Source organism: Rutidosis leptorrhynchoides, chromosome 5 (genome assembly GCF_046630445.1).
Source record: "Rutidosis leptorrhynchoides isolate AG116_Rl617_1_P2 chromosome 5, CSIRO_AGI_Rlap_v1, whole genome shotgun sequence".
In the NCBI taxonomy this organism is placed as follows: Eukaryota; Viridiplantae; Streptophyta; class Magnoliopsida; order Asterales; family Asteraceae; genus Rutidosis; species Rutidosis leptorrhynchoides.
The window spans coordinates 413,402,615-413,414,934 of record NC_092337.1 but is presented as its reverse complement, the minus strand read 5'-3'; the positions used below and the strand labels follow the sequence as shown (position 1 = coordinate 413,414,934).

Here is a 12,320-nt window from a genome sequence, read left to right as displayed (position 1 = left end):
TCTTCAATCCTCAAACACTAGCATAATCACATTTCAAGCCTAAGTCTGCCCGAATCAATCATTCGCCCGGCCAAAGTCAACTTCATCTTCGAGAAGGTCATCAAACATCAATCACAAAGTATCAAATCTTCACAAATTCAACTTAGACCTCCTTGACCTTGACCAAATATGTAGGGTTCACGGGATAGCCATAAACTCCTCAAACTAATCAATCACATTAAATCTCCAAATTAATCACCATCTAACACAAACCTACTCAAACAAACTGAAGGTATACCTAAAATATATAAAATGCACCCAAAATGAATAAGGGCCATGAATATCATACAAATCATCACTCGTCAAGAAATACATCGTGTAAAGAATATGCCTCTAAAAAGATATGCTCACCTCATCAACCCTCGATGGCTATCCCTCTTCCACCTCCATGCCCCCAAAACACCTATTTTCGTCAATTCAAAATGATGGTCGTCAATTCCAAATGATAATCGTCATTTCCAAGTATAGGGTTAAGGTGGGAGTACCAAAGGTAAGGGACTGGGTACCCCACCTTTATTGGTCACCCCGGGCTCGGGATGACCGACACTCATCAAGCTTTCTATCACAACTCTATGGTTTCTCTCATAGTAGGGCGAAAGCATTGACGGGGGTTCGTGAAATTAGAGCACGTGGCTAAATAAGAGAGTCCGCCAATTCCAAATTTTGAAGCACAAGGAAGACTTTAACTTCCTTAAAAAGGATCGAGCATAACTTGGGAGACTTTACTCCCAAGCTTGGAACATGACATAACTTGGAAGACTTTACTTCCAAGTTTGGAAGACTTTACTTCCAAAATGAAGCATTGGGAGGACTTGACTCTCCTGGGAGTGTCAAAGCTTGAAGCATTTATTCACTCATCTACTTTCCACATAACAAGCTTTTATGCTTATGTTGAGAAAAGGTAGGAAGTAGTTACTACCTTTCCATTAATTGAATGCACAAGTGTGCCATAGCTTTTGGCTATGACGTGTGTTGTCTAGCAACACTAGCATGAAACCATTGCTCTTCATTAAGAAGATAGCACACGGTGAAGCTCGGTGGCTCCTCTTCCCACGTTATGATACATCGGTTGAAACATCGTGAAATGATGAGACAACCAATGTCAATATGAAATGGTGTGTATTAGGAAGTCTCCCATACCAAGTAAAAAGAAATTCGGGAGACTTAGCTCCCTATAATGGATGGACTCGATTCATCCGGAAGTGTTAAAGCACGGTGCTTTAAACATTTGGTTTTGGAGCAACATGCATGAAAGACTTTAACTTTCAAGCATAAGTTTGATTTTTCCTCAAGATCTTATCATTTAAGCACAAAATCATATGAAAGATGAAAGACTTTACTTTCACTTTGTGATTTGCAAGAATGAAACAAAAGGAAGACTTTACTTCCTTAAGTTTTGAAAAACAAGGAAAAGACTTTACTTTTCCAAAAATTATGAAAATTTTACAAGTTTTAACCATTTTAGTGTTTATGATATGAATTAATGTAATGGTTAAAAACTTGTTTCAAAAATTGTTCGATATTGCAAGCTTGAAACTTTGTCGTGTATGTGATACGTTTACCCGAAAAAGTTCAAAATGGCAAATGGCCCGAATTTTAACTCTCCCCCTACATTTAGTTTGATGCAATGCCCTCATTGCATTGAAACAATAGAATAAGTGAAAATAAGGGGCATTTTGAAATAGAAAAGATGAGAGAAAAGAAAGTAAAAACCGGTTAAGATCAAACGATCTTTGTTGTCACCATTCAAGAAACTTAATCACCAAAGAATGCAAGTCGATGAGCTTGATGCCTGAACTTAATTCCAGGCTTGGATCAATCATAAAAAGGTGTATCCTGCCACTAAGAATCACAACAAGCAAGAGAAATACGAACAACCACAAGAATATCCACGCACGCTCATTATCGAATTATTACAAACATAGAAATGATCATGTGTGAGAGTAGCAATATAAGTATACTACCTCACACTGAATCGATAATTCCAAGTTTCACACACAATCACCAAATTAAGTTGAGTTTCATGCCAAATCAAGAGATAAATTGTTCACAAACCATAATGAAGATTGATTACCAAATACCCATTGAATGTTGGTTTGACATCTAGATGTGCCTCCAAATGCACTCATAATAACCCAAACGATCCATGGGCATCTCCTCCTACTCATTGAAATTAACTCTTAAGAACTTCGCTATTCGAGTCACGTAATGACCACCAACACTTGGGAGCTCAGATTTTTCGCCGCTTGCGTCAAATAGATAACTCGCGATAAGGTTGGGAAGATGAATGTGCTTCTTCTTGTGAATACTATGAATCAACCAAATATCGAACATCATCATCTTATCAACATCCTCCGGTCGGTGGAAGACCAATTGTGCGAAGAATCTTTGGATGCACCGAAGTATGGGGCTTTTGAGCGCACTAGGAACTTGATTATTGGGGGTTAGCTATAAATGAATAATTTCACTCCATGCTTGTTTGGGATCAAACTCGTTTGGGTTGAAGGTTTCACATTTTGCCAAGTACATGAAGGTGGAATCTGGATGAGAATCTGTGTAGAGACCTAGACATGCCATGAATTGGCTCATGTTCATTTGCCTTTCCGCACCCCCTAGCTTGAATGTGAGGTAGTTGTAGAGCCATGGCGAGCCAACCATTAAATTAACCCTCATAGTTGCTAAGAACTCACGGGTTAGGAATAGATAGACACTTTCTTTCTTGTAAAGGAGGAATTCCCATGGGCGCATAACCCTATTACCCTCTTCAACCGTGAACGCCTCCCTAATCCGATGACCTAACCCTGCTAATTCAAATTCGGTCCAATTGATGTACTTGGCCGGGTACACCGGCATATGAAGCCTATTAACCACTTGATCTTGAATTGTTTCATCCTTTAAAAGTACTTGCAACCATTCATGAGCATCGGTGGATCGTTCATATCCCTTTCCTGAAATTGATTTAGGGATGGCAATGGGCGAGAAAAAACCCGTGACCCGCGGGTACCTGATCTGCAATGGGCGGGTAAATTCATTAAATCTTACCCGCGGGCACGGTTACAGATAAAAATTTATATCTGCCGACGGGTCGCGGGTGGGTCGCGGGTATATACTACCCGTCGCGGGTAAAACCTGACCCGTGAATACATGAGACTTTTCTTAATTTACCCGCGAGTTTATACTTACAATTATTAGTTTTGAAAGTTAATATACTTATAATTGAATAATGATTAATAATTTAATATTATATACAAGTAAAAAACTTAATTTTCATGTCATTTTAGATATAACTTGTACATATATTTTTATAATTAATAAAATTATTTGGGTTTTCTAATAAAAAGCTGTATATATTTTTACCCGCGGGTGACGGATACCCGCGGGTCACTGGCATGGGCAAAACATTTTCATCCGCGGGCAGGTAACATGTCTCTACGTGCAATAAAGAAACCCGATGGGCGGGTCGCGGGTATATAGAACCCGTGGCCGTTGCCCGCGGGCGCCATCCCTAAATAGATTCATCAAACAATACATTCAGAAACATTTCCATGACATTAGTATCAATTAAATATATCGCATTCAACCATTGATGGGGTATCATGCCCCCTACATTTAATTTCGGGACCAGGGCTTCACAACATGCAATAGTGAACAATACGGCATAATTGCAAAAAGTTAACTCTAGTCAAAGTCAAAGGTCAATTTAAGCTTTAGACTAGGAGCATGCATTATAGTATAGCAATTAGCCAAATCATCTCAAGTATAATCATTAACAAGTAAGGTTCATTTGTAATTACATCCCAATTGGTCAAACTTAGTCAAAGGTCAAAGAATCAAGAACCCTAAATTCAATTTAATCGCATACAAGCATGAAAGTTGGTTTCTTTTTTATCTAGACATAAAATATAAGCATAGAATGACCAATTGTATCATTACATTCTCAATTAAATATCATATTTGAAAACCCCCAAATTGGGATGAACCCTAGAAATTCAAGTTTCAAATTTGTGAAGTTAAACATACAAATCATGTTAGGAATCATGAGAATAACTAGAATCTATCACCAATTTATCATAATCATCATCAATTGTTTAGAAATCTATAAAGAAATAGAAACAATAATATAACAAGAATCATGCAAATAATTGAAGATGAGTGTTAATGAAACATGAATCATACTTTACTCATGTTAGATGATGTTAAGAATGCAAGAAATCTTCACAAAGATATTAATTTGGTGCTAGGGGTCAAAGCTGCTGAAATTTAGCCGCAATATGGAAGAATAAATGAAGTGGGTGGAGAAAATAAAGTGTTTGGGTTGAATTTAAAACTTGATTGCCTAGGTCCAGGAGCGCCGCTCTTGACTTAAGAGCGCCGTTCCTGAAGAGATAAAAGCGCTGATTTTCAAGCAAAAGCATCGTTCTTGAGAAAATAAAAGCACCACTTTTCAGTGAAAAAACATCGCTTCTGCCCACTGTCCTTTTTTTATCCCAAAATACAGGTTAAAGCGTCGCTTTTTGAAACAGGAGCGCCGCTTTTGGAATACAAAAGCGTTGCTTCTAGGACAAAAGCGTCGCTTTTAAACCTGATGCAGTTTTTTTGCAGTTTTGAAATCCATTTCAACTCATTCAAAAGCTATTTTTGCAGTTTTTCTAATTTACCCAAATGCATGGAATGCAACTACATGAAAATGCAACCTATTAAACATAATATCATACAAGTCTATATGAAATGTAATCCTAAATGCACAAATATACACAAGTGTGATTGTTTTGATCACAGGTCTATCACTTGACCCGTTTTAGCGCAATGGTGTTACTTTGGGTAGAGCTTGATGTCATCAAGCTCAATAGCATTGATGTCATCCCTATAAATCTTCAACCTATGATCGTTTACCTTGAAAGTGTTCTCATTCCCATATAACTCCACATAACCCGTAGGATAAGCTCTCTTAACAATGTATGGACCCGTCCATCTAGACTTCAACTTATCGGATGAGAACTTAAAGCGGGAGTTGAAAACTAAGACCTTGTCGTTTAGGTAAAATTCTTTAGGACCTTTGAGTCAGGCATCATGCCAACGCTTAGTTTTCTCTTTGTATGCCAAAGAGTTATCATATGCCTCTAACCTAAGCTCCTCTAATTCGTGCAATTGTGTCACCCGTTTTTCCTTAGCTATTTCTAAGTCTAAGTTTATCTCCTTAATTGCCCAAAATGCCTTGTGTTCTACCTTAGCTGGGATGTGACATGCCTTCCCATACACTAGACGAAACGGTGTGGTTCCTATGAGTGTCTTGTAAGCAGTTCTAAATGCCCACAATGCGTCATCTAGCTTGGTTGACCAAATCTTAGGGTTATTACTAACCATCTTTTTCAAAATTCTTTTCAAAGCACGGTTCTTGTGCTCGACTTGACCACTAGTTTGGGGATGGTAAGGGGTTGAAAAACGATGTGTTACACCATATTTTTCCATAACTCTCTCCATAAGACTATTAGAAAAATGTGTCCCTCGATCCGAGATCAACGCTTTTGGCACACCAAACCTAGCAAACAACCCTTTCAAAAACTTAACAACTACTCTCGCATCGTTGGTTGGCAAGGCTTTGGCCTCGGCCTATTTCGAGACATAATCTACCACCACCAAGATAGAAACGCACTTATTTGAGTTCGAGAATGGACCCATGAAATCTAAACCACATACATCGAATACCTCGCATATTTGAATGCCGGTTTGAGGCATCTCATCACTCTTGGAGATGGATCCGGACCTTTGGCAAGAGTCACATCACTTAACCAACTCTTGTGCATCCTTGAAGATAGTGGGCCAATAGAAACCGGAATCGGACACCTTCTTAGCGGTGTGATTCGGACCAAAATGCCTCCCGTAGGTCCACTATGACAACTCCTTAAAATCTCGCGGGCTTCTTGCCCATAAACACATCTCCGAATTACTTGATCCGCCCCAATGCGGAACAAGTGTGGTTCTTCCAAGAAGTAATATCGTAAATCGTTGAAAAACTTTTTCTTTTGTTGGTATGACAATCCTTTTTGTAAACTGTTTGAGGCCAAGTAGTTTGCAAAATTGGCGAACCATGAGACTTCATTGACTAGGTCAATTCTCATTAAATGTTCATCGTGGAAAGTATCCCGAATCTTTGATTCGTCTAAAGGTTGAAGCCCGAGATTGTCTAACCTTGATAAGTGATCGGCCGCCACATTCTCGGCTCCCTTTTTATCCCTTATTTCTATATTAAACTCTTGTAATAAAAGGACCCACCTAATTAAACGATGTTTCGAATCTTGTTTTTGAAAAAGATATCATAACGCGGAGTGGTCCGTGTATACGATCATTTTGGAAAGTACAAGATAAGATCGAAACTTATCAAAAGCAAATACTACAGCAAGAAGCTCCTTCTCGGTATTGGTATAGTTCAATCGGGGTCTGGTTAAGGTCTTACTTGCATAGTAAATCGGTCTAAAGTGTTGGTCAACTCTTTGACCAAGCACCGCACCAAGCGCATAATCGCTCGCATCACACATCAATTCAAAATCTTTGCCCCAATCGGGAGAAACAAGAATTGGTGGGTTAATGATCTTGTCTTTCAACAAGTTAAAAGCTTTGGTGCATTCCTCATCAAACAAGAAAGGGTGGTCTTCTTCTAACAACTTGGTCATAGGGCGAGCGATTTTCGAAAAATCTTTTATGAACCGTCTATAAAATCCCGCGTGCCCAAGAAAACTTCGGATTGCTTTCACATCCGATGGTTTTGATAAGTCTTTTATCACATTAATTTTATCTTTGTCTACCTCGATTCCTGCTTTAGAAATTTTATGTCCCAAAACTACCCCTTTGTTGACCATGAAGTGGCATTTTTCCCAATTAAGAACCAAATTTGCACTTTCACAACTAGTTAACATTTTATCAAGATTTTTAAGACAATGGTCGAATGAATCTCCAAATACCGAAAATTCATCCATGAATACCTCCATAGTATCCTCAACCATATCCGAGAAAATAGCAAACATTCATCATTGAAAGGTTCCCGGGGCATTGCATAGCCCAAAAGGCATCCTTCGATACGCATATGTACCATAAGGGCATGTAAAGGTCGTCTTTTCTTGATCCTCGGGGTCTATCGGGATTTGAAAGTATCCCAAAAACACATCAAGAAAGCAATAAAACTCTCTCCTGCTCAAACGTTCGATCATTTGATCGATGTAAGGGAGTGAGAAATGGTCTTTTCATGTGGCATCATTTAAACATCTATAGTCAATGCACACCTGCCATCCCGTGATGGTTCGTGTTGGGATAAGCTCATTTTTGTTGTTTAAGATCACCGTGGTCCCCCCTTTTTGGGCACCACTTGGACGGGACTCACCCATGGCTATTCGGATATTAGGCAGATAAGACCTGTGTCCAATAGTTTGATCACTTCTTTTTTGACAACCTCCTTCATGTTTGGTTAAGTCTTCGTTGTCTTTGGACAACCGGTTTGAAGTTCTCTTCCATGAGGATTTTGTGTGTGCAATATGTTGGATTGATCCCCGGGATGTCCCTGGTTTTCCATGCTATGGCCTTATGGTGAGACTTAAGTAGTGAGACAACTCGGGTCTTTTGGTCTTGGGTGAGTTTCGAAGAAATAATCACCGGAAGTTGGTTTTCTTCCTTAAGATAAACATATTCAAGATGCTCGGGGAGCTCTTTAAGCTCAGGAGTGGGAGGCTCCTCCCATGAAGACTTGATTTGAAATCTATCTTCATGAGGGATAGGCTCAAATGACTCTTTCAGAATGGTCTCATTTTCACTTTCAAATTCATCAACATTAACATTCATCAATTCCTTAAAATCGGCCTCTAAATCCACAATTTCATTATCACAGGTTTGGTCGAACCCCGTGGTATCAACCTTTAAAAGCTTTTCAAGTTCGTTATGCACATAAAGGTCAATGTGGTCAAAGGCATAGCACTCATCATCATCAGTGTTACTTGGTTGCTTCATAGCTTCCCGGATATTTATGGTCACACGCTCCTGACCAACTCCAATGTCGAGTTGGTTGCATTGTACTAAGATGATGGTGTCGGCGGTTGTGACGACCCAAAAATTTTCGACCAAATTTAAAATTAATCTTTATATAATTCCAACTTGATAAGCAATGAATTTTTAATAAATCTTGAACCTCCGGAAAGAGTTTTACACAAGCTTTTGTTCACCCTTTTATTCCGACGATTCACGAACGTCATAACTTGATTTAATTGTTTAATTGTTTAATTATTGTGTATATATATGGATTTATATATATTTAAATTGAAAATATGATAATTAAATATCTCATTAAGTATATTAACAAAGTATTGTATATATATTTTCATACTACTAATTTAAAGAGTTTTTGAACAATATATATGTTACTATTTAAACGACGTAATTAACTTATGTTAAATTGTATTTACATATAATGTATTACGAGTGTAAATACATCCTTACAAGTATTGAATACACTTTATAATATACCAATACATATAAAGGATAGCTATACTCGTATTTCTATTCAATTTTCTCAAGAATTCTACTCGCATTCATACGGTATTTTTACCCGTATTATACACAGCTTCTAGACGTATTTACTATTGGTATATACCAATAGAAATCTGCAATTATTTGCGTAATATGTCATCTATGACCTAATCAATTTAATATGTCATCCATGACTTAATAAATTTTAACTTATCTTAGATATTTTCAATAAAAGCCAAATTTTCAAGCCTATAAATAAGCACCATTTCTAACTCATTTTTACACATTCATTTTCCAAATTTTACTTCCAATTTTTACACACACTTGCAAGAACTCTCTCAAGTTTTGTTCTACTACTTCTTTCCAGCAACTTTACATTCTAAACTTGAGGTAAAAACTCTACTTCAACTCTTGTTCAATTCATATGTTTATAGCTATCTATATAAGAGTTTATAAACTAGAACATAGTTTAGTTGATTCTAAACTTGTTTGAAAAACTAATATAATCTTTCTAACTTAAATCTAATAACACTTATTTATATGTATTATGTTGTTATATTAAGTTAATATAAGAATTTATAACTTGTACATATGAAGAACACCTTGAAACTTAACATATATCATTTAATCTCCATTCAGTAAAAAGCGGGCTGTTTTGGGTTGGGAATTAAAAACCTATCTTAGACTTTGAGTTCGAGGCTAAGACTTTGGAAATATGTTAATATATGTAAATAAGACTTCCAGTATTTTTTTCCATGATTTTAGACAAAGTGGAAGTATTTTATCAAAAATCATATATTGAGTGGATGCGGGGATTTTTCCAAATCTGTCCACCGACACAAAAAGAGGGTAAAGCTCTAAAAATTACTACTTGGGATGAAATTTTCGAATTGATTTTGTAAAATTGACTTCTTAAGGAATTCATAGCAATTTGATTCACTTTAAACGGAGTTGTAATGAATATTTGGCGAGCAAAACAAAACCTGTTAAAATTAACGTGGTATGGACGAAATTTATATTATAAAAACTATATTAACCATATCCTTGTTAACTTTTCCTATATCCTATATATATTTGGACATGTTATCATTAGTATAACAAAATATTATAATCTTGATTAATTTCGAGATTGTATATATATAATAATCTTGGTACGTTCCATGACAATACATGCACAATACGTTTTGATAAATCATAAGACAATACGTACACAATACGTCTTAGTTAATTCTAAGACAATACGTATACAATACGTCTCTGGATTAATGCAAGATAATACATACACAATACGCCGTGGGGTAATTCTAAGATTATATATATATATATATATATATATATATATATATATATATATATACCGATTATTGGACTGTTGGACTGTTGGACTTTTCGGACTATTTTGGACTACTAAACTTGACAACTTAAATAATCACATGTGATTGAAAATATAAACTTAAATAATCACATGTGATTGAAAATATAAATAATCACATGTGATTGAAAATATAAACTTAAATAATCACATGTGATTGAAAATATAAATAATCACATGTGATTGAAAATATAAACTTAAACAATCACATGCGATTGAATATATGATATGAACTTGCTATATTAATTTTGTTCACATGTATTATTATCTGAATCGTTATTATTATTATAGGTTCGTGAATCCAAGGATGACGACCATATTTTTAATAAGTTAAAAACTTATTATTAATATACTTTTACTACCGTGAGTATATAGTCCCATTTTTAAACTCTACAAATATTTTGGGATGAGAATACATGCATTTTATGTTTTACACCATGGACACAAGTACTTAAAATATATTCTACGTTGAGTTGTACCACCTTGCATATCTTCCCTAATAGCTTGGTAACTAATATTTACATGTTGTAAGAACATGTAAGCGCGAATCCTATTGATAGATCTATCAGGTTTGACAACCCCAACCGGGCTAGTCGCTCTAGTATCGTAAACGGTTGCATAGTACTTCGTTTTTACTACACTTGGTACAGTGTAGGGAGATTTCATAATAAAGGGAATATGCCACATTAATGGTTAAGTATGGTTACCGAAGCGCTCAACAACTTATAGAATAGTTTTATACACTTGCGAGTGTACATATATTTATAACTATGAAATTCCTGTGGTCTATATTTATATCGATGCTAAACCTATATATCTCACCAACCTTTGTGTTGACTGTTTAAGCATGTTTATTTTCAGGTCCTTAAGAAAGTCTTCCGCTGTTGCATTATCTGAGCAAGCTGTGCATGGAGTCTCATGCTTTTGTTTAAATGAAGTGTTGCATTCAATAAAACCTTTGTCATGTATTATATTCGATTGTTATGTCACGTGTGTAGTATTTGGAAACCGATGTATCATTGGGATTATTTCTTAAATAATCGCCCACTTGTTTAAAACATGCATTATGTATAATAATGGTGTGCTTTTTATGAAATGAATGCAATATTTTTCTAAAACGTATCATATAGAGGTCAAATACCTCGCTATGGGACCAATGAATAACGTACTGCGTTTATAGTAATATGGATGGGTCGTTTAAGCGGTCGCCAAAAATGGTCTACCTAAGATGAGGGGGACTTGAAGGTCCTCTTTCATCTCCATGATAACAAAATCAACCGGGAACACCAATGTGTCAATGCTAACCAAGATGTCATCAGCGATGGCAATAGCGGTATCATACGAATGGTTAGCCAATCTTATCCTAATCCGAGTTGGTTTAAGAGGTCCAAGACCAAGTCTCTCAAAAAGTGAATGGGGCATTAGGTTAATGCTTGCACCGAAGTCGGCTAGTGCATTGAACACTTCTGATTCACCGAACTTACAAGGAAAAACAAATTTTTTCAGATCTCCTAACTTCTTAGGAATCCGTGGCCTTGATGCAAGAATCTTATTGCATTCCTCTTCAATAAAGAAAGACGTTTTGTCATGATATTTACCCCTTTGAGATATTAGCTCCTTGATGAACTGACCGTAGTTTGGCATTCCTTTAAGCACATCGGTTATCGACAAGTTAACCGATACGTTTCTCATCATTTCTTGAAACTTTTTGTATTGAGCCGCCAACTTGTCCTTCTTTAAAGCTTTTGGATATGACACCGGTCTTCTAACCTTTAAAGACTCATCACCCTTTTTCTTACCCGAATCATCATTACTCGTACCCTCGGTTGACCTTTTCTTTACCCTTCTCCTTACTAACCCCGTGTTCATGCATATTTTTTCCAAGGGAAAACCTACACACGAACAATTCATGCGAAAGGGTTTTTTTAGGCGTCAACGTCGTTGATCTCCGGTCCAGTTACCGTGAATAACCCGTACCCGAGATGATGATCTCGGGTGGGTGGCCAACGAATTCCCCGCCGGTCGATAGTCGGACCCTATCGACGGCAAAGGGAGAAAAAACCCTACAAGACCTGTAGGTAAAAACCCTAGTGTTGCGATTGTGAACATGATCGTGGAGAAGATCCGACGAGAACTACCGTATGTGTTGCGGACTTGAGGTGGTGAAGGACTCGCGGTGTGATCGAATGACCGTATGAGGTGTGCTTTGTTTAGGAAGAGAACCCTATATTTATAGGGGAAAGACTAGGGTTAAAGGGAAATTAGGGTTTATGGCTTATGGGCTAAGCGTAAATATAACCCTAATGGACCATACCCGATCAAGTCCCCCCAGTTCGGTATGATATCTTTTGTTAAGTATCGTATCGAATTATCCATTGCAATACAGTAAGAACAAAAC

At 36.8% G+C, this 12,320-nt stretch overlaps 1 protein-coding gene across 1 annotated transcript; it reads right to left on the bottom strand.

Annotated features, from left to right (window-relative positions):
- Window positions 1–11,119: 11,119 nt before the first annotated feature.
- LOC139849944 (uncharacterized) lies at window positions 11,120–11,791 on the bottom strand. Its single transcript, XM_071839554.1, has one exon. The coding sequence runs from the start codon at window positions 11,789–11,791 to the stop codon at window positions 11,120–11,122; it is 672 nt and encodes a 223-aa protein (XP_071695655.1).
- Window positions 11,792–12,320: the final 529 nt, after the last annotated feature.

What these genes read in the sequence shown, in the direction of transcription:
- LOC139849944 (XM_071839554.1), bottom strand. Translation starts at nt 11,791, where the DNA reads ATGAACACGGGGTTAGTAAGGAGAAGGGTAAAGAAAAGGTCAACCGAG.